This window comes from Staurois parvus, unplaced genomic scaffold (genome assembly GCF_062004578.1).
Source record: "Staurois parvus isolate SC_StPar_1 unplaced genomic scaffold, SC_StPar_1.0 ptg000671l, whole genome shotgun sequence".
NCBI classification, from domain to species: domain Eukaryota; kingdom Metazoa; phylum Chordata; class Amphibia; order Anura; family Ranidae; genus Staurois; species Staurois parvus.
In genome coordinates, this window is record NW_028318467.1 from 3861016 (window position 1) to 3886903 (window position 25888).

Below are 25888 nucleotides of genomic sequence, written 5' to 3' on the forward strand. Positions count from 1 at the left end.
CAGTGATCAGTGCTAAAAAAAAAAAAAAAAGAAAAAAAAAAGCACCGACACTGTACTAATGGCACTGGGCAGGAAGGGGTTAACTTGAGGAACGATCAAATGGTTAACGGTGTGCTGGGAGCATTTTACTGTGGGGCTGTGTGTTTGTGCTTCACTATAAGCACACTGCTTTAGATGGCTTTGCTATGCACAACCATCCAAAGCAGTGTGCCTGAGCTGACAGGGAGGAGAACAGTCCATAAACAAAACATTTAAAAAATACTTTGCATAAATCTTTGAATACAGCCATCACTGTACCTCCGGCACTCTGACATTGGACCTTCGGGTCTCAGAATCGATTGCAGCCACTCTGCCTGCCCATCCTCTCCTCTTGCCCAGTCTGTGAATGGACAGTGGTGGGGGGGTGGGAAGTCACACACAAGCCGCCTGTCTCCTGTGAGAGCGCCAGGAGTATAACAAAAGCCATACTTGTAGAATTGTAAATAAAAAATAAATCCATAAGGTAGCTAGGAGAGAACCTTGCTGGACTTAACCAATTGTAAGCCAGCACATTTTAAATAGTGACTGAACTCCTGGATTTTGTTTTTTTTTTCACTAGTTAAGTACATTTCAGGTGTATCAATACAAAATGTGTTAAATGTCTTACAGCTTGTATTCTTGCTAAAGCAGCCACAGCTTGAGACCATAGAAAATCCTGTCCCCTGAAAGCATATTATAGAGAAGGACCCTTGCTCTATGTGTGGAAGCAGCAGTCACTCTGCCGAGGTCTGGAATACTCCCTGCTGAGTCTATCCTATAGCTTTGCAATCAGCAAATCTCATGCTGCATGCTGATTGGGCGGCTCTGACCTCTGCAGAGAGACCACTACTTCCAAACAAAGAGCAAGGGACATTTACTTCAGCATGCTGGCAAGCAACATGCTTTTCTACTCAGGTTGTGGTTGCTTTTTAAAAGGCTGTAGGACTCTGAACCTTTTGTTTTGATGTATCTGGGATGTATTTGATTTAAACTGAAACCATCACTGTGCTTTATAAATGTGTCTTTTTCCCATAAGCAGTAGTAGTGCTATATGCTACTACAAATATGATCATTCTACTGCTATGGGCCCACTAATAGTAATGAAACTACATCAAAGAGGTGCACAGAACAGGCATTTATGGCTCCATTCACACCAATACATTTTTTAGTGCTTTTTGCAGAAATGTACTGCAGTCCATTTAACATGCTTTCCTATGGAACATGTTCACATCTATGCTGCTGCGTTTTTGGAAATGGTTAGCAACTTTTTTTAAAAGCAAAAAGCAGCATTTTTGCTACCATACAGTTCAATGGAGAATCTGCTGAAATGCATGGTAGTGTGTTTTTTGCCACGTTTTCCATTTTTATTCTGCCCAGCAAAAAAAAATTCCACTTTAAAAAAAAAGAAAAAAAGAAAAAGCTGAACAAAAATGCAAACCTCATTAAAAACATGTCAAAAAGGCGTATAGAAAAATGCAAAACGAACTGTGAAAAGTACTGCAAAACGGACAAAAAATGCAAACTGCATAGGTATGAACGGAGCCTTGGGCTAACAAGCATAATAGTAAGCATTCTCTGTTGTTCACCTTTAGGGAGGACCTTTGTATCAGGAGATAACCGGCATGCTCACCATTCCATACATTGATAATGGTTTGGGAACATTGCTTCTATCTATGGATGTCATGGAAGCAGCCACATTTGATGACTACACATGCAGGCAACAGTGTCTTATTAACAAAAAAGAAAATGCATATCTAGTATACTTAAAGGATAAGTTCAGATTTTGGAACATATTACATGCTCCACCTGTATTTAGGGTGGAACATCTAACATGTTCCAGCAGCTGTAGGTTCCCCCCCCCCCTCCTCCTAGTGACAGCAAGTGGGGATCTTCTCCTGGCGACCACTATCACTATTTGAAAAGACACGGCCATGCAGGCTCCGTCCACACTGTCACATCATTTGTACACAGTTTCCTGTGAATGACTTGAACTACAAGTACCATCACCCTTTGCGGCCGACGACTTGTATTTCTGAATGGACTGCGGGGTTGCTGACAAGCGGCCTCATAGTTCATTCACAAGCCCTGCAGCTTGTAAACAGTCAGCCTGTACAAAGGGCATGAGCTGAAAGCTGCAGGGCTTGTCTACAGGAGTCTGCCATTACACCCCTGATCCATTGTTCACGGGTACAATACTTTCCAGGCTCCTTAGGGAAAAGATAATAAATGCACATTTTTTCCTCTACAAAAATATGTGCATTTATTATTTTTGAAAGAAGATTAACTTATTCTTTAAATGCTTTATTAATCAGAAACAAAGAATAAAAGATACAGGTATGATTAATGAAGCATTTTAACGGCATTAGATATGCTCTTCCCTCATCTTCCTTTTTGTTTTGAAAGCTGTGACATTACCTTGTGCTGATGGGAAAGCTGTGGCATTACCCTGTGCTGATAGGAAAACTGCAGGAGAACCTATTGGACCTTATATAGTCCAGGTACATGGATTATCTGGTCATTACACTGCCTTCTGCCTAGTAGTGTAGCACAGTGATTACACTTTACTGCTCCTCTCCTTGTATGCTCAGATTAGATGAAAACATCCTAGTCCTTTTGTTTACCTCCATTCTATCAGAGTTGCTTATTGAAAGTCTCTGATACAGAGACACATCAGAGGGAGAATCTATAAATCTGAGAATGAAACAGAACCCCCAAAATATGAAACGGCAAGGATGTAATAACTTGAAAGGCTTATTAAAAGGTTACTTGAGCAAACCTGGCAATCAACTCAAAATATCCACTTAATGAAAAGACATTATAGGTCGCCTTTAATAGAAATAATCTTGCAGGAAGGTTTTTGAGGAAAACCAAAATCAGAAATGGAAGCATTATCCACCTTTATCCCCCCCCCCCCACCACCCATCCTTTCCCACCCTGCCCAGCTAACAGGTTAATTAATAAAGCAACAAGCAATGTACCTACATCTCTCACGGTTCCATATGCCATGCATAAAACTGAACGCTGTTAGGCTTCTAGGATCATTTCACTGTGAACACCATTATATTAGAAGGACCAATCCACACAAACTGTCATTGTTTGGCGGAGGATGAGCAATTAAACGTCCTGATAGTTCCTTCTATTTGTGCCGTGCCCACCTTCCCAGAGTTCACAGCTCTACACATCTGCTGTGACAATATGCCAGGTCCCAACCATCCCTATGTAGGGTTCTTGGCTCCGCACATCTGCTGCATCTATTATGAGGTTTTCCCACCATCCCTATGCCAGGTTTCAGGTCTGTACACCTGCTGTGCCCTTTACGAGAGGACTCCACCATCGTTATCCTTGGGCCAAGTCCCCAGGTCTGCACACCTTTGGTGCCCATTGCGAGAGGTTCCTAGGTGATACCTGCTGTGCCAATATGAGGGCTTCCCACCATCCTTGCTAGATTTTTCATTTTATAACATTTATAGTGCAGCACATGAGCTGGAACATCACAAGCTTGTTACAACTCCAAGGTGGGCAGGGAAAGAGTAAGGTCATATGGTAATGCCCCACCACAGAAGTTCATAGGCCAACAGGTGTTCCAGCCCACCAGACACCACTTTTCTATTGTTAAAGTATATCTAAAGCCAGAACCCTTTTTTTTTAAGTTTTTGTAGTGAATGGTTTTTTTTAGAAGAGATTTTCCTTTACATCCTGTACCACAAAAACACAAGAAGTAACAGGAAATCTCTCCAAAGTTAGAGAAATATTTCCTGTTTATTCCTGTGACAACTCTAAAATTGGACTTGACATATCTTTCTGCATACACTTTGTGCTTACTTTCCTCCACTGGACTCAAAAATTAAAATATTGCCTTTATAACTAGTTGTGATGTTTAAAACAAGTTAGGAAGTAAAAAAACAAAACAAAACAAAAAAACAAAAACATTAGACCGGTACAATTGTTTACGTGGATTAAAAGAAACACTTGTGCAATATTCAAAACGTTTTAATTCTATAACAAAAACAACGCAGCATTTGAATTTTGTTTCCAATAATACTTTCTATCAAAAAAAAGAAAAAGAAAAAAAAAAAGCTTAACAAAAAGTGAAGGTTTATTTACGCCCTCTCTTTGCAGGATTCTGCCTGGTGTCACTGGAGTAGTTTAATGCTGTAGTGTGTTCTTTTCTGGCTCTGGTGGAGTAGCGATACTGCGTAGGAGGAGGAGACAGAGCGCTGATAGTGGCTACAGATGGACTTCCAAGAGACATATCCTCCACAGATGTTGACAATGATCCCCTATGTATGTCCAAAAGATCACAAAACTCTCTTTGGCTGGCATTTTGTTGAATTGCGAAAATTTGCAAGCTGGTGGCCAGTTTAGCAATGTTGGTGTTCATCTGGTTTAACAACTGGTTTCGGTCGGTTTCCACCTTTTGCATTTTTTGGAACAGGGAATTGTTTCTGTGAATGCTCATCGTTAGCTGACACAAGTCTAGATGCAGTGTGTTCATCTTTGTCATGATCCCCTTCCGTAATCCCTCCTGGATGTCAATAAAACTCCTGAGATGCTCCTCAATGGTCAATGCACTAGGAACAGGTGGTGGCAGACCTTGGTCTTCTTTAGAAGGTGGGATAGTTGGAGACAGGGGTCTCTGGGTACAGTTTGTCCAGTCTGGCTCAATAACCTGGTCACTTATCTCCAGTGATTTGCTGGAAAGGCATGACGTGGTGGCTATGCATGAGTGCTCTGTCTGTGGACAGTCTGTCTTCACCGATTCTGCAAAGGATAATACTGGAATTTCATACTTTGGTTGACAATTCATTTCCTCTTCACTGTGCAACTCTTGACAGCATGAAAACCCTAAAAACAGCAACGCAAAGAAATTAGAACTTTGTTGTTTGGTTTCTGAGGCAAACAATGCAGGGGGTTAGACACACAACGGTCCCGGATTTCGGTGTCATGTTCCAATAAAAACAGGAAAAACCACAATACTAGGCCCAAATGTTCTAAGGCAAGTTCAATTTAATGGAGGACATGAAAACTATAAAAATAGTAGAAAAATAAAAGGATAAGTTCACTTTTGGGATCATGTTACATGTTCCAGCCATTTTCAGGGTGGAAAATTTAACATGTTCCCATAGCCGCAGCTGCCGCCTATCGCCCCCCCCCCCCCCTCTGACAGAAAGTACGGGGAGAAGTTCCCCCGTAATGTCAGATTTGAAAACAGCGCAACCGTGCGGAGCTCCACCGACATGGCTGCATCACTCATTCACGGACTTCCGTGAATGAATGCACTGCAAGTCCCAACAGCCTTAGCGGCTGTCAGATTGTAGTTTTCAATGAACGACCATGGCGCCGCTGAGGAGTGCTGTGGTAGATCATGGATTCTTCCTGTCCGTATATCTGCTTGCTCCTACATCCCATACAGCCAAAGCAGATATTCTGACAGGTCTGCAGGAGACCCGCTTTCCAGGCTCCTGTAGACAAAAATAATAAATGCACTTTTTTTACCTGCAAAAAAAAAAATGTGCATTTATTATTTTTGTCTAAAAAGTGAACTTATCCTTTAAGAAGGGATGAAAAAAAACAAAAAAAAAAAAAAAAAAACACAAAATAACTTTGTCAAGTCAGGACTTTAAGATCTCATTCACACCTGGAAAGTGCAAGGGGTTTTTTTTGTGCACATTTGCACACCACACATACAGGAGGCAGCCTATTCTTTTCAATGGGTGGCCCTACATGAGGCAAAATAGCTCGTGTAGCATTTTGCTGCATTTATGGTGCATTTTCCTACACATCTGCTTGCCACATTTAAGGTGCCATTAACAAAGAATGGCACCACAAACATAACAAGCATTTTTAGCGTGTTTTGAAAATGTGAGCAAAAACGCACAAAAATTTGTGCATGTTTATCAAACAGGCAGGTATGCCTGGAGCCTTACAGTATTTCAATGCTCTCATCTGGTCTGATACAAAAGCGGAACAACCATAATATGATATAATAATATGATAGACTCAAGCTCTTGGTTAGGACAATCATGTATAAATGCACCTTTATTTCTCGACTGAGCTACACTCAATAAACAAAAACCTCAGCATGCCATACACTACTCCAATCCAAATACAGGATCAAAACATGCATCTTTGACCCCCTCCAAAAAACACAGTGTGTTTGAAATGTGTGTATTTAATGACCTGACAATGGTAAGAGATGGAGAAGAGATGGTATTCATGGCACAGAATGGCAGAACTGTGAACACTGGCGGAGAAGTATTAATTCAGTCCCTGAGAGATTTATGGAACTGGCAAGGAATTAAATTTGCCATCAGCAATACAAACCTGAAATATCCCTTTTGATATGGAGAATGCTTTATATTGTAGTGTTGGACACACTGGTACGGTCAACTGTTAACTGTTTTAAATGTGTGGCCTACAACAGAAAACACAGAAGAAAGGACCAGAGTTCAACAATAATATGGAATATTTAACAAGGATTTGATTTAAAAAACCAGCAATGTTCTACAAGCCAAAACATCATGAAGATTCCCCCTGTCTTCGTTCAGCAGTGGACCACTATTATCCATTTCTTCTTTTGGTTAGAACTTCAGTTATTACTTTGTCTGCAGCCTTTTTAGGAAACCAAAAAACTTCTCTTCCAGACTGTAAATGGTAAAATCAGGATTTCTGTGCGTATCCTCACCCCTGTCCATTCTATCTTCAGCTCCTGAAGTTGCATAAGACCTTCTCAGTAGTTTGGAAAACCAGCAAATTACAGCTTTTTTTGGACATCACCGATACGGGATCCATAATTACAATGTAGAAGATGGGGCAAAGAGCATGTTGATCCAAGATTTCCCAGACAATCCCATAGTCTCAAGAACATCTGTGTTAGATGATGTAGCCAATTAAGATCAACATCCTGGTCTGCTCATAAAATGTCATTCCATTTGTCATTCCTTTGTGAATATTAGTTGTGCCCTCAGATTTTAGATAATATTCCACAAATCATAACTGCATTAAAAAAAGAACTGCACATTCCCAGGACAGCTGCAGTGTGTTGTGTAGTAAAAATCCATGGATGATCTAGAAGAGTTTCTGCCACAGTATACACTGCTCTCTGAACATGTAACTAGCTGGAAAACCATAGTCCAGCCTTGAATTAGGAATTATAAAAAAGGAAAGTGTCCAGAATTGCAGATTACAGGCTACTAGCAGCAGCAGTGACCCTGATATAAAACACACCCATCCCTCTACAAACAGTTCTACAGAACTAGTTCTCATTCCAATTACATATTTATCACATTCTGACATTACAAATCATCAGTAATAAAGATGATACGTACACGTAAAGCTTTTGGTAACTTCATAATCCCATATCCTTCTCCACACATCAAATTTTGAAATACAAATTTGAGCTAAAGACTTCCAATATAGACTAATCAACTACCTGCTGATGTTCTCCTCATATACCCGGGAAGGGTTTACATCAACTGAACCCTGTAAAACTGGCAGGTATCTGGACCAACCATAAAGAATACATTGCCATCCTGGGCACATGCACCAAGCTGTAAACCAAGGGTATCTGCATATTGTATGTGACCGCAGGATGTAATTCCACAAAGTAGCAGCATGAGAAGCCAGTTTAATCTGGCCCAACCTGTGATGAACCGGACTGACATTCTGGATTTAGCACAATCTGAATTTGCAGCACTCTCTTGCTCTTCTAAATAACTGATCTCCCTATATCGGGGAGATCAGTTTTTTAGGAAAAAAAAAAAAAAAAAGGGTCAAGGAGAGCCCTTTGCTAGGGAGCGTTGGCACAGAAGTGTGCCCTAACCTGTATTTTTGTTCTGGGAAAACCCTAGTACACACAGGCCGAATTTCGGGGGCGGAATCAGCCAGTTCAATAGCAACCAGCCAACATTCGGCCCGTGTATATGGCAGCCGTTACGATAGACGCTGGCCGTTCAGCCGGCTTCTGTTGAAGGGGCATGACCCAAAAAAAAAGTCCACCAATCAACTCCCGATCAGCACTCTCAAGCTGAGAGGGCTGACCAGAGTGTTCTTGTGGGGGGGGCATCCGCATGGCAAAAAACAATAGCACAGCAGGGGAGATCGCTGTACTAACATCTGATAGGGCAGTTTTTTTGTTTCCATTCAGCCCACTGGGTAGTATTGTGTACCAGGCTTAGGTGTGCTGGGGAATTTGTTTGCATTGTGATATCCTACAAATGGTAAATAGTAATTGTGTTAAAAGAACACAGCGTGCTTTTTATTCTTCAATTATGTGTTCATAAAATTACATTTGTAACAAAATATAGCATCCGTTAGTATGTAAAGTATATGCAAAGACTAATATTGTTAGATGAATATAACATTTGTTATGCGTGCAATATCAAATAAAATGAACTCTGGATTAAAGGCATTACCTAAGTGCATACAATTCTTTACAAACAAATGTTCTTGGAAAATGTTTTATGAGATACACTTTAAAAAATTGTAACAGTGCAGTATAAAGATCCTCAATACAGTCTTAGGAATGCATGCAGCTTTTCCTTTGTACAAGTAAGCAAAATCACTTTATATGGTATAACTAAAAGGAACCAAGAAGAGGATAAAGATAAAGAAGTAGGGATTGGGGGTGGGGGTATAGTGTTCTGTTCTCTCCCGCCATCTTGGTTCAAAGTTGTTTACTCCACATACATATAGCGTCTATGGATAGATGGAAAATCCTGTTACCTGTGCTTCTTCGTTGAGATGGTCTGTTATCAACTTTATTACAATAGCAGCCTTTCCTTAACTGTGTAATGTATAACAATTGTTTGTCTTGGCTCTCAGATTTCATTAGACCTCTTGTCCTCCCTATGTGCAAACTGGAGTCCTGTTACTACTTCCAGTACATTTTATTTCTCAGACCTAATGATAGGCAAGTTCTGAGCTCTGAAATGCGTTTGCTTCTTTTGTCATGTACAATAAAGATCTGCTTGATTTGCTTAGTGGTGCTTGTAACCTTTCTACATCTCCCAGACTATTCTGGGGACCTCTGGGGATTCTGCAATTGACAGACAGCTGCCTCCTGACTTAGAAGCCCTGCCCTTCCTTAAGTCTCCAATTTAGAACAACACATTATGGTGGCTACACACATTATGCTCCACTGCTGCTCAGCAACTGTTGTGAAGTTGTTCCTCCTTGAGGAGAGCTCAATACTAGTTCCAATATATCCCTGATCAAGGGGGAGTGGTAGTGCTCCCAAAATGCATTTGCGTTTTTTATAGGACTCTTTTTTACCAACAATTAACATTATCTACCCCAAGGCCTATGGGAGGGGATCTTTGTACTGTGCCCCCAAATGGCTGTTAATAGCAGGGCACACAATATACTGCACCTGTTTATACATATAGAACTGTGACAACCAGAAGTCTACAGGCAGAGAGGTGACACTGACAATAAGTCTTTACTATGGATAGCAATGCATTGTACAATTGCAAGCAGTCACCTAAGAAGCATCTCCCTCGCTCCCTACCTTTATTTGGACTGTTTGGTAAGCTTGGCCCATTCTTCAGAGGCAGTTCTATCATCGTGCCTGTCATACAGAGCAGAGAAATTGAGAATTATCAGTGTCAGGCAACACCAAATACATAGGTTGAGGTGCAGGAGTGCAAAAAAATAAATAAAAAGAAGACACATGGGGGGAGATTTACTAAAACTGGTGCACCCAGAATCTGGTGCAGTTGTGCATGGCAGCCAATCAGCTTCTAACTTCAGCTTGTTCAGTTAAGCTTTGGCAGTGAAATCTTTTAGCCGATTAGCTCTCAGTCTTGATGCACTGTGTTTGGCTGCATAGTGTTGATGTCACTGGGAGTCACACCTACTGGCTCCTGATAGTCAGTAATTGACCTTAGCTGTCCATGGCACCTTTGTCAAAGTTCTGGAGGAGCCAATGGAGTGCATCCCAGAACAAGACAGTGAGACACACATGCGACAGCTGGGTGCTAAGGCCCACTAGCCCTGCTGTCGTGTGTGTAATTATATATATATATACAGTCATGGCCGAAATTGTTGGCACCCTTGATATTTTTCCTGAAAATCAAGTATTTCACACAAAAAAGGTATTGCATTAACACATGTTTTGCTATACACATGTTTATTCCCTTTGTATGTATTGGAACAAATATAAAACAGAGGCAGAAAAGCAAATATGACATAATGTCACACAAAACCCCAAAAATGGGCTGGACAAAAGTATTGGCACCCTTAACTTAATATTTGGTTGCACACCCTTTGGAAAACATAACTGAAATCAGTCGCTTCCTATAACCATCAATAAGCTTCTGACACCTCTCACCCGGAATTTTGGACCACTCTTCCTTTGCAAACAGCTCCAGGTCTCTCTTATTGGAAGGACACCTTTTCCCAACAGCAATTTTAAGATCTCTCCACAGGTGTTCAATGGGATTTAGATCTGGGCTCATTGCTGGCCACTTCAGAACTCTCCAGCGCTTCTTTGCCATCCATTTCTGAGTGCTTTTTGACGTATGTTTGGGGTCATTGTCCTGCTGGAAGACCCAGGATCTTGGACGCAAACCCAGCTTTCTGACACTGGGCCCTACAGTGCGACCCAAAATCCTTTGGTAATCCTCAGATTTCATGATGCCTTGCACACAGTCAAGGCACCCAGTGCCAGAGGCAGCAAAACAACCCCAAAACATCATTGAACCTCCACCATATTTTACCGTAGGTACTGTGTTTTGTTCTTTGTAGGCCTCATTCCGTTTTCGGTAAACAGTAGAATGATGTGCTTTACCGAAAAGCTCTATCTTGGTCTCATCTGTCCACAAGACGTTTTCCCAGAAGGCTTTTGGCTTACTCAAGTACATTTTGGCAAACTGTAGTCTTGCTTTTTTATGTCTCTGTGTCAGCAGTGGGGTCCTCCTGGGTCTCCTGCCATAGCGTTTCATTTCATTTAAATGTCGACGGATAGTTCGCGCTGACACTGATGCTCCCTGAGCCTGCAGGACAGCTTGAATGTCTTTGGAACATGTTTGGGGCTGCTTATCCACCATCCGGACTATTCTGCGTTGCAATCTTTCATCAATTTTCCTCATCCGTCCACGACCAGGGAGATTAGCTACAGTGCCATGGGTTGCAAACTTCTTGATAATGTTGCGCACTGTGGACAAAGGCAAATCTAGTTCTCTGGAGATGGACTTGTAACCTTGAGATTGTTGATATTTTGCCACAATTTTGGTTCTCAGGTCCTCAGACAGTTCTCGTCTCCTCTTTCTGTTGTCCATGCTTAGTGTGGCACAGACAGACACACAATGCAAAGGTTAAGTGAACGTCTCTCCTTTTTATCTGCTTTCAGGTGTGATTTCTATATTGCCCACACCTGTTACTTGCCCCAGGTGAGTTTACAGGAGCATCACATGCTTGTAACATTCTTATTTATCCGCAGTTGTGAAAGGGTGCCAATACTTTTGTCCAGCCCATTTTTGGAGGTTTGTGTGACATTATGTCGAATTTGCTTTCTTTCCTCCCTTTTTTTGTTTTGTCCCAATACACACAAAGGGAATAAACATGTGTATAGCAAAACATGTGTTAATGCAATACGTTTCGTGAGAAATACATGATTTTCAGGAAAAATATCAAGGGTGCCAACAATTTCGGCCATGACTGTATATCTGATGGGGGGCACAGTCTCTGATGGGGGTGCTGCTTCAGATTGAGTGCGGCTTAGAACGAGTGCATAGAACGAGTGCAGTTAAACGCAGCAGTTGAACTAAAGCAGGAGAACTCAAGCAGCAGGAAGACACAACAACAGCAAGAAGCTCTACTGCATGCTGGAAGACTGCAAGCAAACACCCTGGGAAACCTCTTACATGCCTGAGTCCCACTCTGTGTACCTTTATATAATACGCCCCCTCTTCTCCTTATCATATTACTATCCTCTGTTCCCAAATCTCATTTCTTTACCCCTCTGCTCCACCCCACAACCTGTACATCTCCCCCTCACTGCTATCATCTCCCTACTATTGCTCTCTTCACCTCCCCAAAATGCCTCTTCCACTCCTCCTTCTCATGTTCCTCTCCTCCATTCCCAAAATCCATTCACTATATCCCTCTGCCCCTCCCAAACAATTGTATATCGTGTCCTCGCTGCTTCCTTCGCCCCTCTATGGCACCCACCGCCTCCTCCTATTACTCCGCTCTCCCACTGACCCCAACACCTCCACTAGGAGTTTCTCACGCTCCTGCACATCCCGCTCCCATGCCACCTTTCTCACCCTTCTCCTCCTCCTAACCGTGGGGGACATCTCCCCGAATCCTGGCCCTCCACCTCCCTCACCCGCTCAACACCCTCCCACCTCCACGTCCTACTGCAACCCCCACAACTTAGTATCTGTCCCCCTGCTCCCTAAAATCTCCCCCCCGTTTTCATGTGCACTCCTGAACGCCCGTTCGGTGTGCAACAAGCTTACCGCCATCCACGACCTCTTTGTTTCCCGCTCCCTCAACCTCCTAGCGATCATGGAAACCTGGATCCAGCCCACTGACTCTACCTCCCCTGCTGCACTCTCCTACGGAGGTCTCACCTGGACCCACTCACCCAGGCCTAACGGTCGTAAAGGTGGTGGGGTTGGTCTGCTCCTGTCACTGCAGAGCACCTTCCGAGTCCTCCCTGGCTACCCTTCTTCCTCTCCTCTGAGCTACCCACCATCATCCTTGGGGATTTCAACATCCCTGTCAACCTCGACAACCCAGACACAGCCCGTCTCCTCCACCTAACATTCCTCCTTTGCACTTGCACAGTGCATACAATCCACCACCCACTCCGACGGAAATATCCTGGACCTTGTCTTCTCCAACCGCTGCGCTCCCCACAACCTCACTAACACCCCCTTCCCTCTCTCTGACCACAACCTGATCACCTTCTCTATCTCCTCATCCTCCAACGCCTACCCCTCCAAATGTCACACTACTACCAGCCGTAACCTCCGCAACCTTAACCCTGCCTCCCTCCACTCTGCAGCTGATCAACTCCACGACCGCATCCTCCCCCTGTCCTGCCCCGACTTGGCTTTGACCGCCTACAACAATGCGCTCTCAACAGCCCTTGACTCACTAGCGCCTTTAACCACACGCAACATCAGACCCCGGCCGCTCCAGCCCTGGCAGACTGATCACACCAAAACCCTCAAACGACAAAGTCGTGCCCTGGAGCGACTATGGCGCAAAACCAAATCCCAACAAGCCTTCACCCGCTATAAATCTGCCTTCCGCACCTACACCTCCTCCCTCCATGCTGCCAAACAGGCCTACTTCTTGACCCTCATCAAGGCCCTCTCCTCCAATCCTCGCTGACTCTTCTCCGCCTTCAGCTCTCTACTCTCTCCACCCCCACCTCCACCCAGCACCTCACTCACTGCCCTTGAGATTGCCAATCACTTCAAAAACAAGATTGACACAATTCGCAAGGACATTGCCGCAACTCACACGCCCTCTCAACCTGTCCCCTCTCACACAGCTACCCCCTTATCCCCCCTCCCCCTCGACATAACCCGCAGGGACTTCGTCGCTGCTCAAACTCTCTCCAACCCCCTTCACCCTCACTCAGCTACCCCCTCATCACCCCTCTCCCACGGCCCCACCACTGCTCTGACCTCCTCTTCCACCCCACCCTACATTCCTCATACTGAAGCCCCCCCCCACACTCCGCACCTTTGACCTTACTACCATCGAGGAAGTCTCCAAGATCCTCTCTGATGCCCGCCTCACCACCTGCCCCCTCGACCCTATCCCCTCACAACTCCTACGACCTTCCTCCTCCTCCCTCCTACGCTCCCTCACCCACATCTTCAATCTCTCCCTCTCCTCAGGCACTTTCCCCTCCCCTCTGAAACATGCACACATCACCCCCATACTTAAAAAGCCCTCCCTGGACCCCAATGACCCGAACAACCTCAGACCCATCTCCCTGCTCCCATTTACATCTAAACTCCTCGAGCGCGTAGTCTACACCCGCCTATGCTCTCACCTCAACGACAACAACCTCCTCGATCCCCTACAGTCCAGCTTCCGTCCCCTACACTCCACCGAAACTGCCTTACTCAAACTCTCCAACGACCTGCTAACCGCCAAAGCTAATGGCCACTATTCAGTGCTCCTACTCCTTGACCTCTCTGCGGCCTTCGATACAGTCGACCACCCCCTCCTCCTCAAAAAACTACACTCCCTCGGCCTCAGAGATTCTGCTCTCTCCTGGCTCTTATCCTACCTGTCACAACGCTCCTTTAGCGTTACCTATAATGCTACCACCTCCCCCTCACTCCCCCTCTCTGTTGGGATCCCTCAAGGCTCTGTCCTCGGGCCCCTTCTCTTCTCCATCTATACCTCCTCCCTTGGCCAACTCATACACTCTCACGGCTTCAACTACCACCTCTATGCCGACGACACACAAATCTATCTCTCAACCCCCCACCTCACCCCCTCGGTCTCAGCCCGAATCACACACCTACTGAGCGACATATCAGACTGGATGTCGCTCCACTTCCTTAAATTGAACCTCTCCAAAACCGAGTTTCTTGTCTTCCCCCCAGCCCGGACACCACCCCCCATTGATTTCTCCGTCGCGTCCAACAACGCTACCATCAAACCCGCCCTGCAGGCCAGAGTACTGGGTGTCATTCTGGACTCCAACCTATCCTTCCAGCCCCAAGTCCAATCTTTAACAAACTCGTGCAGACTCCACCTCCGCAACATCGCCAAAATCCGCACGTTCCTAACCCCAGAAACCACTAAACAGCTCATCCACTCCCTCATCATATCACGACTCGACCACTGCAACTCCCTCCTCACTGGCCTGCCTCGCCGCTGGCTATCCCCGCTTCAGTCGATCCTGAATACGGCTGCCAGACTCATTCACCTTTCCAACCGCTCTGTCTCCGCCACCCCCCTCTGCCAATCCCTCCACTGGCTTCCGATTGTGCAACGGATCAAATTCAAAATCCTAACGCTGACGTACAAAGCTGTCCACCATACTGCCCCGAACTACATCACTGACCTAATATCCAAGTACCGCCCAGCACGCACACTCTGCTCCAAACAAGACCTCCTTCTCTCTAGTTCCCTGGTCTCCTCCTCCCATGCCCGCCTCCAGGACTTCTCCAGGGTGTCACCCATCCTCTGGAACTCCCTGCCCCAACCCATCAGATTATCACCTACTCTCCTCTCCTTTAGGCGCACCCTGAAAACCCATCTCTTCAGGGAAGCCTACCCCACCCCCTGCTAACTTGCCGACCTCCTCCACTCTTCCTACCACTCCATCCCCCACAGCTATCTCCTCCTGTGCCACCACCCCCTCCCTCCTAGATTGTAAGCTCGAAAGAGCAGGGCCCTCAATCCCCTCATGTTTTGCATTGTATTGCTATTGTTCTGTCACATGTTCTGTCCCCCTTTTGTAATGTACAGCGCTGAGCGAACTATTGGCGCTTTATAAATACTGTATAATAATAATAATAATTTATATATATATATATATATATATATATATATATATATATATACACACACACACATACATATACACACATACATGCATACATACACACACAACTGCTGTAAGGAGGTTAATGCAAGGCACAGTGGTAGCAGAGCTGGCACTTCTGTTTGTAAATAAACTCACATGACCATCCTGACTGGCTGGCATAGTGATCACGTGATCGTGAAAAATTCAGCATGGTTCCTGATTGTTGTGTGAGACCAGCACTGTCAGTGACCAAGCAGTCTTTGAGCTGGGAGCATGCACATCTGCATATTCCTAGTTCCACAACAGAAAATATATCAACATTCTCCCAGCACAAGGAACTCTGCTGAGGAACGTAAAATTCATGGTCTGCAGTGGTTTTTGTTGGAATTCATTCTATCTGATAAGTACACAAAATGTGTATGTGGAACCAGGGGAGATATCAAGTTAAAAGCTGGCTGTGTACCTGTCCGGCCTTTGTTGGAGATTTCGTTAGCCAGCCTCTCAAAGTACTCAGGCAGGTCAGTATACTCTGTGCCATAGGAGATCACTTTGATGCCCTTGTCCAGCATGTTCTCTCTCAGCTTCTTGAACTCATCTACGTCTTCCCGCCGAACCAACATGAAGTGTTCCAGATCCGACTTGTGCTTCACTGCTTCCAGGAAAAGCGCCTGAAAAGTCGTGTCGTCCACAGTGCGGCCACAGCCCAGGAACAGGAAGGATTTGTTCTCGTATAGCTTCTGGATCTCCCGCTGCAGCAGGAATGAAGATGTTAGAAGAGCTACCTAGACTGGAAGATTTCTCCCCGCTATAAAAGTGACAACACTTTGTTCTGCAGTGAAAAATCGCACAGCGGTTGTAGTAATCCATTAGAAGGGGTCGTCTTCAGCAAGGACAAAATTTTGAACAGTGTGTGGTAGTATCCACTCAACAGAAGTCAACTGTTTGATTAACTTCTGCCAGAGGGACGTTAAGATAACTTTTATCATTCAGCGGCTGCAGCCAATCAGCTGCAGTAGCTGATAAGTGTATTCTGACAGCTGCATGTGCTGCTGTCAAAATACAAGGTCCCAGCATGAGGGATTTCTCCCCTTCATCTCTTTTGTGTGGATGGAGAAATCTGCTATTTTTTTTCATCTGAACTAAGCCCAGTGAACTAAGAGCTTTCCAGCTTTAGATGGACATGTAATGTTAAACAGCAACATCGGTGAGCACATTTTTAAACAGTTAGGGCACAGGCAGCTGGTGTAGCTGTTTTTTTACATCCTTCTGGCCACCCCTCCTGAATGTTAACATCACAGTCCGGTAGAGCTGTGCACAGCCACGGCTGTGATGCTTTGCTGCAGAGTTTAACAGGCAGCAATGCCTTTCAAATTTGGCCAATGAGATCAATTTGACTGCACCACGACTGTGAGCCAAATGTTTGGCTCGCAGTTGCAGCATAGTCATGCAATGTAAAACTGCCACTGCTATACTGCAGATCACTTTTCAGAGAGCAGTAAACACAACCATTTTTTTTTTCCATTTGAAAATAAAAAACAAAAACAAAAAAAACATATACACTATATTGCTAAAATTATTGATACACCCCTCCAAATCATTGGATTCAAGTGTTCCAATCACCTCAATGGCTGCAGGTGTATACAATCAAGCACCTAGGCATGCAGACTACTTCTACAAACATTTGTGAAAGAATGTGTCGCTCTCAGGAGCTCAGTGAATTCAATCGAAGTCCCATGATAGGCTGCCACCTGTGCAATAAGTCCATCCGTGACATTTCCTGGCTACTAAATATTCCACGCTCAACTGTTAGTGGGATTATAACAAAGTGGAAGCAACTGGGAACAACAGCAACTCAGCCACAAAGTGGTAGGCCACGTAAAATGACATAGCGGGGTCAGCGCATGCTGAAGTGCACAGAAGTCGCCAACTGTCTGCAGAGTCAATAGCTAAAGACCTCCAAACTTCATGTGGCCTTCAGATGAGCCCAACAGTGCATAGAGAGCTTCATGGAATGGGGTGGCAGCAGCATCCAAGCCTTACATCACCAAGCAACGGATGCTGTGCTGTAAAGTGGAGACGTGTTCTCTAGAGTGACGAATCATGCTTCTCTGTCTGGCAATCTAATGGACATGTCTGGGTTTGGTGGTTGCCAGGAGAACGGTACTTGCCTGACTGCATTGTGCCAAGTGTAAAGTTTGGTGAAAGGGGGAATATAGTGTGGGGTTGTTTTTCAGGGGTTGGGCTTGGCCCCCTAGTTCCAGTGAAGGGAACTCTTAAGGTGTCAGCATACCAAGACATTTTGGACAATTTCATGCTCTCAGCTTTGTGGGAACAGTTTGGAGATGGCTCCTTCCTGTTCCAGCATGACTGCACACCAATACACAAAGCAAGGTCCATAAAGACATGGATGAGCGAGTTTGGGGTGGAGGAACTTGACTGGCCTGCACAGAGTCCTGACCTAAACCCCATAGAACACCTTTGGGATGAATTAGAGCGGAGACTGTGAGCCAGGCCTTCTCATCCGACATCAGTGCCTGACCTCACAAATGTGCTTCTGGAAGAATGGCCAAACATTCCCATGGACACCCTCCTAAACCTTGTGGACGGCCTTCCCAGAAGAGTTGAAGCTGTTATAGTTGCAAAGGGCGGGGCCAACTCAATATTGAACCCTACGGACTAAGGCTGGGATGCCATTAAAGTTCATGTGTGTGTAAAGGCAGGCCAACCAATACTTTTGGCAATATAGTGTATATGGATAAATACTTTTTATTTTTTGCTATGGTTGGCATTTAGATTAGTCAATAAGGGATATCAATGCAAGTCAAAACTTTGTGCAATGATCAATGACTAAAGCTGGCCATAGCCGGCTGATCCAAAAAACACAGATTTCCCCATCCACACAATCAAGGTGGATGGGGAAAATCCTCCCTGATACACTGTTGTATTCTGACAGCAGAGACACCTCCACTGTCATAATATACTGACTGCAGTGCTAATCCAACAAGAATTTTTCGACATTCCCATGTGAGAGGAGCCGATCGTTAGATTGATTTCTCTAGCAGAAGTGGCCAGAGATGGATCGAAATTTAGCCAATCCCTGCTGTATCTACATGCAACACAACTGGGGCTAATATAAAATAACTGAAAAGTATATGTTACCCCTAATCAGATTACAGATGCTATTCTCCAGTTCAGAGTGGCAATAATCACTAGACACTTCCTTTCTCATGTTTCTTTTTTTCAGATCATCAAATTGAGAGTGTGATCTCACCATGACCTCTGTGTTGCGTAGGACATTCTGGTAGCCGGCCGGGTGAAGGACGATCCCGCTGGGGTTTGTATAAACGCCGTGGATGTGCAAGACGCTAAGTTTCTTCTTCTCTTGAGCCCATTCAAGTACCTGGTGAGAAAAAAATCTTCAATATCTTGGTAATGAGCGATCTGTGCTGCTTCACCAAGCTAGCAATACAGCTGATTCAATAAATGCTTGTGATCTGTGCATGTGACCATGGGGAAATAGGATTGGTTGACACATACCTATAGATGCCCTAGAGCTGTGTCATTTTGGTTGTCAACCAACTGTATAGCAGGCACACGCGATTTAAAGTGTATTTTCACTAGCTCCCTGTCACAACCCCCAGCCAATGACCGGAAGCAACACTTGCGTTCACACCTAACAGGTTAGTGGATTCCCATGGAATCATGGGAAAAGTTTTCTTCTTGGAAACACACTGAATGTGATGTTCGGAACCTGCTTTGATCCCCCCACCAGCATCCTGTAAATTATGCAGAAGAACCCCATGTTGTCACGTGAAAAAAAACAAACAACCACAAGCATTAATTGATCAAAAAGCAAGGCATTAACTGGGAAAGCTTAGAATCATCCACACTGTCTATGGGGAAACAGCAGCCAAGCTTTAGCCTGCATTGACATTAAGTGGGCAGATTGGTGACTCCTTGACAGCTAGTCCAAATTCTTCCTCCATCTCGCACTGGTTCCTGCAATGCCAATGAAACATAACCCTCCCATTGCCCACTGGTGGCTTTTTACAGAGGTAGTGAAACTTCATCCCACCAAACACTGGTGATCTCTGCAATGGCAGTGAAATTCAGCCCTCTCGCACTGGCAGTCAATACATTGGTAGTGAAAGTTAACCCCCTTTACCCCCCACCACACACACACCCACACACACGCACTCCGGCGCAGTATTTTTGTCTCATCCAGGCCAGGATAAAAAAAAGCTACGCCTCAAAAGTACTGTATCTCAGTGCCAGACAGCGTTCAGCACCCACCACCCTGATGCAGCTCTAAAAAAGTCCATAAAAGGTGCCCAAGAGATAATGACCCAGTCCACGGGCTGTACAAAGACAGCTGCTGGGCCACGTGTGTGCCTGTGCTTTGAACACCATGGGTATTTGACCTCATGCCCATGGCTGAGCATTAGGAGCACACAATGAATTCTAAGTGCTGTGTACATGGCTGTATGCCAACATATGCTGGTACTTGTGTAACCCTGTGTATAGGGTATTTCCCAAATACAAAAAATCTGCTATATGCAAGTACCAGAGTACACCCTCATTAACCATTCAGGTCTATAATCAGCTGTACACAGCACCTGGACTTTTTTAAACCGTTTGAGGGATAATCATGTGTACAAGCAGTATCATAATCACACAAGAGGCTTGTTGGTGTCTGGCGTTACCTTCTTTTCGTCAGTGAGATCGATGGACTCCAACTGTTTCCCCTGGTGATAGGCATAGATCTCCAGAAGGTTGTCGAAGTTGGTTGTCAGGACAAGGGCACCATGCTCCATCAGCTGCAGTACGGACTGTAACAGTTGCTTGCCTGAGTCCTCCATCTTGGACTCCAAGTCATCAAACACCTCGTACAGACAGTCCTTGAAGAAGGTAGACCGCACATTACTAGTGCGCTAAAGGAGGAAAGAAGATTGAAAAGGACATATATGTTAAATACCTACATATTTAAAAACAGAAAAGGATCACTCAAATTATGGTAGAGTGTGTAGCACTAAGGTCTTGCAGCACTGGGGTCCTGGGTTTGATTCCCACTACAGACACCATGTATCTGGATATTACCCCCCCCCCCCCCCCAACACTTTAAATAACTGCTGCCAGTGTGGAGGTGCTCCTCACAGTGGCTGGCTGTAGGGATAGACCCTAGTATCAATTAGTAGTATTGTGAGTGGGCACTGACCGGGGACAACTTCTGGATGAGGTCATGGGCCACATGAATCAAGTTCTTGTCCTCATGGAGACACTTCTGGAACTTTCTGCTCTCCTCTTCTTCTAGAAGGTCAAAGTCATTGGCAGCATCCAGCAGGGCCTGGATTAACCCTTTCCAGGACTTCAGTGCAGGAACCTGCGGGGCGACAGCGGCACTGATCCCCGTCCCGATCACCAGAACCAGCTCCTGCGGCTTCTTTGTCTTCAGACTGGGCAGCAGCTTTCTGAAGGGTACAAAATGGCATCTAACCGAATTAGTATACACTATCGACCACGGTGGTAGCTTAAGTTTAAAGCCCAAATACCAGCCAAATTTTTCTTAGGGTTTTCCCTACCCTTCCCCAATGGCGATGCTGATAATTTAATAGTAAAGTGAGCTTTGAACGTCTGACAACGTTTTTATTGTTGCAAGTGCCCTTGCAAGTGCCCTCCTATTTATTGTTCTGGTGTCACCAGAACAGAAATGAAAGAAAATCTCAGCAATGGGGTAAATATTACACCAGATATAAACTGGCAAGGGCAGTCATTCATCCAAGTCCAATCTAAAAACCCTCAAGATATTGGCGCAGGTTTGTAAAATGATCCATAAACCAGTTTGGCTCTGCTGGCATTTACAGGTTATGTCACTGGAGGGGGGAGTGGAATAAAAAATAGAAAGACAGCACTTCAGGAGTGAGACAAGTAATAGGGGTTGGCTCTATAACCTATCCATTCGCTTACCACCTGACTACCTACTGAACAGTGGCCAGCTGGAAGAATTTGGGAGAACCACATGTGAGAAATTATTGAAGATTAGGCAACTTATCTCCTGTTCTTAACCACTTGCCCTCCAGAGGATTTACCCCCTTCCTGACCAGGCCATTTTTTGCGATACAGAGGTGCATTAATTTAACTGACAATTGCGCAGTCATGCAATGTTATACAGAAATTAAATTTATTTCCTTTTTTCTCCTTTACAAATAAAGCTTTCTTTCGGTGGTATTTGATCACCTCTGAGGTTTTTTTTTTAGCGCTATAAGCAAATTTTTTTTAAATATATATAACTTTTTGCTATAAAACATATCCAGTAAAAAAAATTGTAAAAATAACATTTCTTCATAAATTTAGGCCAAAATGTATTCTGCTACATGTCTGCTAAAAAAAAAAAAAAAAAAAAATCAAAATACATGTAAATTAATTGGTTTACGTGAAAGCTATAGCGTTTACAAATGGCGGTATAGATACTGGAATTTTAATTTTAATTTTATTTTTTTACTAGTAATGGTGGCGATCAGCGACTTATTGTGGGACTGTGGCGGGCATTCTGACACTGGTGGGAACTGACTAACTGCCACTGACATCCCCAGTGACACCAACACAGTGATCAGTGTTAATAAAAAGCACTGACACTGTACTAATAACACTGGGTAGGAAGGGGTTAACATCTGGGGGTTAACTGTGTGCTGTGTTTTACATAGTGTGCTTTACTATGTAGACAATCTGCTCTGTATTGCTCTGCTGTGCAGAGCAATACAAAGCAGCCTGTTCGTGCTGACAGGGAAGAGATCTGTGTTTATATACAGACCTCTCCCCTGTCAGCTCTGCTGCTGATCACCGAGCCTGGCTGAGAATCGGTGGCCAGGACTCGGTGATTGACATGCCAAGGAGCCAATAGCGTCTCGCAGGTAGGGAACGTGTGCGTGTGTGTGCCCCCTACCCGGAAATGCAAAATCACATAAACGTGATTTTGAGCATCCCTGCCACCCTGTAGCAGTACTTCTGCTATAGGGCAGTCGAAGTGGTTAATGGGTCAAGTCAGAAACATTTTCTACATTAAAGGATAGCTTCACCTTTTCCAGAAAATAACCTATGTAACCAAGGGTCCCCAGCTGATATTGAACTGTGCTGCTTTTTAAAATGTTCAATAATTTATTGTCATACCTTGAGGCTGTCTGGGCACCCATGGAAGCCTGAATGAGGAATTCCCAGTTAGCAATCTCCACGTCGTGCCTTGCTAGGATGTGACACTAACTCCCATAATGCTGGGAGCGTCCAACAGTTTATGTCCTCTAAAACAATTTTTTGCTTGGAGATAAAAGCTTTTAAGCCAGGCTTCCAGGGGGCCCAAATGGCCTACAGCTATGAAAAAATCGAATGAACATTTAACAAAGCTGCACAATTTTTATATATCTACTGGGGCCCCTTCACTGCATAGGCTATTTTCTGAAAAGGGCAAACTTAGCATTTAAAGTGGAACTTCACTCTCTCAAACAACATGGACTAACTTTTAATCCTTATGCAGCTAGTATTAACAAATAGATAGGCAAGTATATCATTTACTGGTTTTAAACTTTTTTTTTTTTACATTTCTTCCGTTACTTCCTGGTTTCCATTTCTAGGCAAATGATATTATACATCCCAGGAGTCTTCAGGAGGGGAGGGAGGGTTCTCAGCTTAGTCAATGCCTGAGCTAAAGGGCAGATGGATTCCAGGAAGTAAACGCTACCGGAATCATCTGCCCTTACTCAAGATGGCCACTGCCATAAATACCAGGGGGTGTTTTTCAAAATTAATTCTCAGCAAAATAAAGCATGAAAACATGGATGGATGGGGGAGTTTGCTTTGAATATGAATAGTTAAGTAGCATTTTTAGTTTGTGATGCTCAGATGCAGTTCAGTTCCACATTAAGTGTCAATTTAATTCAGACCTCAAATCAATCAGTTCTGATTTCTGGACCTTCAGACCTCAGATCAGCCCCAATTCCTACACATCAGAAATGCAGGGCCTGTTTTACATTCATACCTAGTGGCTCCCCAGGGAGAATCTAGGTGGGAAGGCTTCCTCACACAGTGATGTCCACAGCCGCAGTCAGGCTGGTATTGGGAGAACAACCAACACCTGAATGTCAGGAGGGCCTCTCTGAAACATCATGGAGGTGGGCACAGACTTAGGCGTGGACTCACTTTTGTTGCCAGCGGTTTAGACATTAATGGCTGTGTGTTGAGTTATTTTGAGGGGACAGCAAATTTACATGTTATACAAACTATACACTCACTACGTCACATTGTAGCAAAGTGTCATTTCTTCAGTGTTGACACATGAAAAGATATCAAAATATTTAAAAAATGTGCACTGTCTTTAATTCAAGCCATTATTTTAGATGTAATTATAATAAATCTAGTTTTTACGGATCTTTTGGACCTTTTTGACATACTTTTTGATACAAGCTTTCTTGTTGCTGCATTAATGTCCCAGGGGAGTTGCATTTGTTGTCTTCCTACATTAAAGGTGCTTGCTGTATCAAAATATTGTTTTCCCATTTTGGTATTTATGTTCTTCATTTTTCATCAAATCCAAGTCGGACTGACCAGTAATCAGCGATTAGTTTATTCATTGTTAAACATTTAATTTAAAAAATATTTTGAGATCTGACAGAAAAGAACCATATTGTGTGGGAGAGGAGTATTGAAGTGCGTCTCAGCAGCTGAGAAAACTGCTGGGATTACTTATTAACCAGCGTGTACCTAGCTGTCTGCTCAGGTGGGATAAATTGTACTTGTTAATGGACACAAAAGGCAGCTTTTAAAATGAGTGCTCTAAAAAAAACCTATAAATAATGCACTTAAGGAAAAAAGAATCCCCCAACAGAGTACATTAGGGGGGTACAGGGTAAGCTGGAAATACAGAGGAAAAAGATTTGGGGTGCTCATTTCACATGAATACAAAATGAACAAAAACGATGTGGCCTGGCAGTGGGGAAAGCAAACAGAATTGTGGTGTCTATCATTAGAGGGATCACGGGAGGAAGGAGGTCCTGATTCTCTAGGTAGACCTTTAATTATCACTAGACCAGTGTTTCTCAACCTTTTTTTAGTCAAGGCACCCTTTAAAAATTGTGCACAAATCTCAAGGCACCCATTACAAAATTTAAAAAGTAAATAGTTTTACAGAGCGCAGCAACATTTGTAGGACACCCAATGCTAGAGGCGATTTATTCTTCCAAAGCAAATACACTTTTGCACACTGGTACTGAATAGTATTCCATGGTTTCTCTTCTCACTCAGTTTCTCTCTCTCACATAGCTAGTGTGACCACAGTGCTTATGCAGAGGGGCAGTAAAAGGGCAAGTAAGGATGCTGTGCAGGTGCCCAATGTCCTACTTGTCAGCTGATGACATCATTGGTTGTTAGGTCACCAGCCACTAGAAAGCTGTAATGGTGCACAATGAAAACCTTTGGTTTTGTGTAACTAAAAGGCAGGCTTGATCCACCTGCTGGCTTGTATACCATTTTTGGACAATTTTTAGGCATTTTGTCAAGGCACGCATGAAGGCACCCTGGTTGAAAAAGGCTTCACTAGAGGGATCACCAGCAGGGGGAAGAAGGTCCCGATCCTCTATATAGATCTTTAGTTATCACCAGACGGATCACCAGCAGGAGGTCCTGAATCCTCTATATAGATCTTTAGTTATCACTAAAGGGATCACCAGCAGGAGGAAGGAGGTCCTGATTCCTCTATACAGATCTTTAGTTATCACTAGAGGGGTCACCAGCAGGAGGAAGGAGGTCCTGATTCCTCTATATAGATCTTCAGTTATCACTAAAGTTATCACCAGCTGAAGGAAGAAGGTCCCGATTCTTCTTTACAGACATTTACTTAGACCTCATTTAGAATACTGTGTCTAGTTCCAGAGACAGAGACCTCACTTACATAAAGTAATTGGTAAGACATAACCAGGGTCCAAAGACAGTCAATAAAAATGGTGAAAGGTCTGAGGGATAAAACATATCAGGAGAAATTGAAGAAACTCAATATGTACAGTCTGGAGCAAAGAGGAAAAGGGGGACATGACTGAAACCTTTAAATAAATGAATGGCGTGAATAAGGTTCAGGAGGGCAGGATTTTAAGTACCAAGCTGAAATCAAGGACAGAGGGACAAGACCTCAAACTATCACGAGGAATGGTTAAAAATAACTTTAGAAAAGTATTATATTATCATTTGTAGCCTGTGTGAATACCATTGTTTTTTTTATATCATAACTGGGAGTGCTGATCTCATGGGCTCTCTTGTGAAATCACTCTGTACACTTAATCCCATTTATGAGCCCTGTGACGTTAGCACTCATAGATACCA

General features: G+C 44.0%; 1 protein-coding gene across 8 annotated transcripts in view; it reads right to left on the reverse strand.

The window, feature by feature from the left end:
- Nucleotides 1-3987: 3987 nt before the first annotated feature.
- SIRAL1 (SIR2 antiphage like 1) overlaps nt 3988-25888 on the reverse strand; it is a 62156-nt gene continuing 40255 nt past the window's right edge. For 6 of the 8 annotated variants that reach the window (XM_089652117.1, XM_089652115.1, XM_089652114.1 and 3 more), the window contains 6 exons: nt 20745-21018; nt 20233-20460; nt 18801-18929; nt 15993-16278; nt 9527-9586; nt 3988-4863 (listed from right to left, as the gene is read on the reverse strand). In XM_089652117.1, the coding sequence (XP_089508243.1) occupies nt 4115-4863; nt 9527-9586; nt 15993-16278; nt 18801-18929; nt 20233-20460; nt 20745-21018 (1726 nt within the window). In that variant the 3' untranslated portion in view covers nt 3988-4114. The remainder of the gene's footprint in view (nt 4864-9526; nt 9587-15992; nt 16279-18800; nt 18930-20232; nt 20461-20744; nt 21019-25888) is intronic. The other 2 variants (XM_089652122.1, XM_089652120.1) reach the window with 1 other exon arrangement.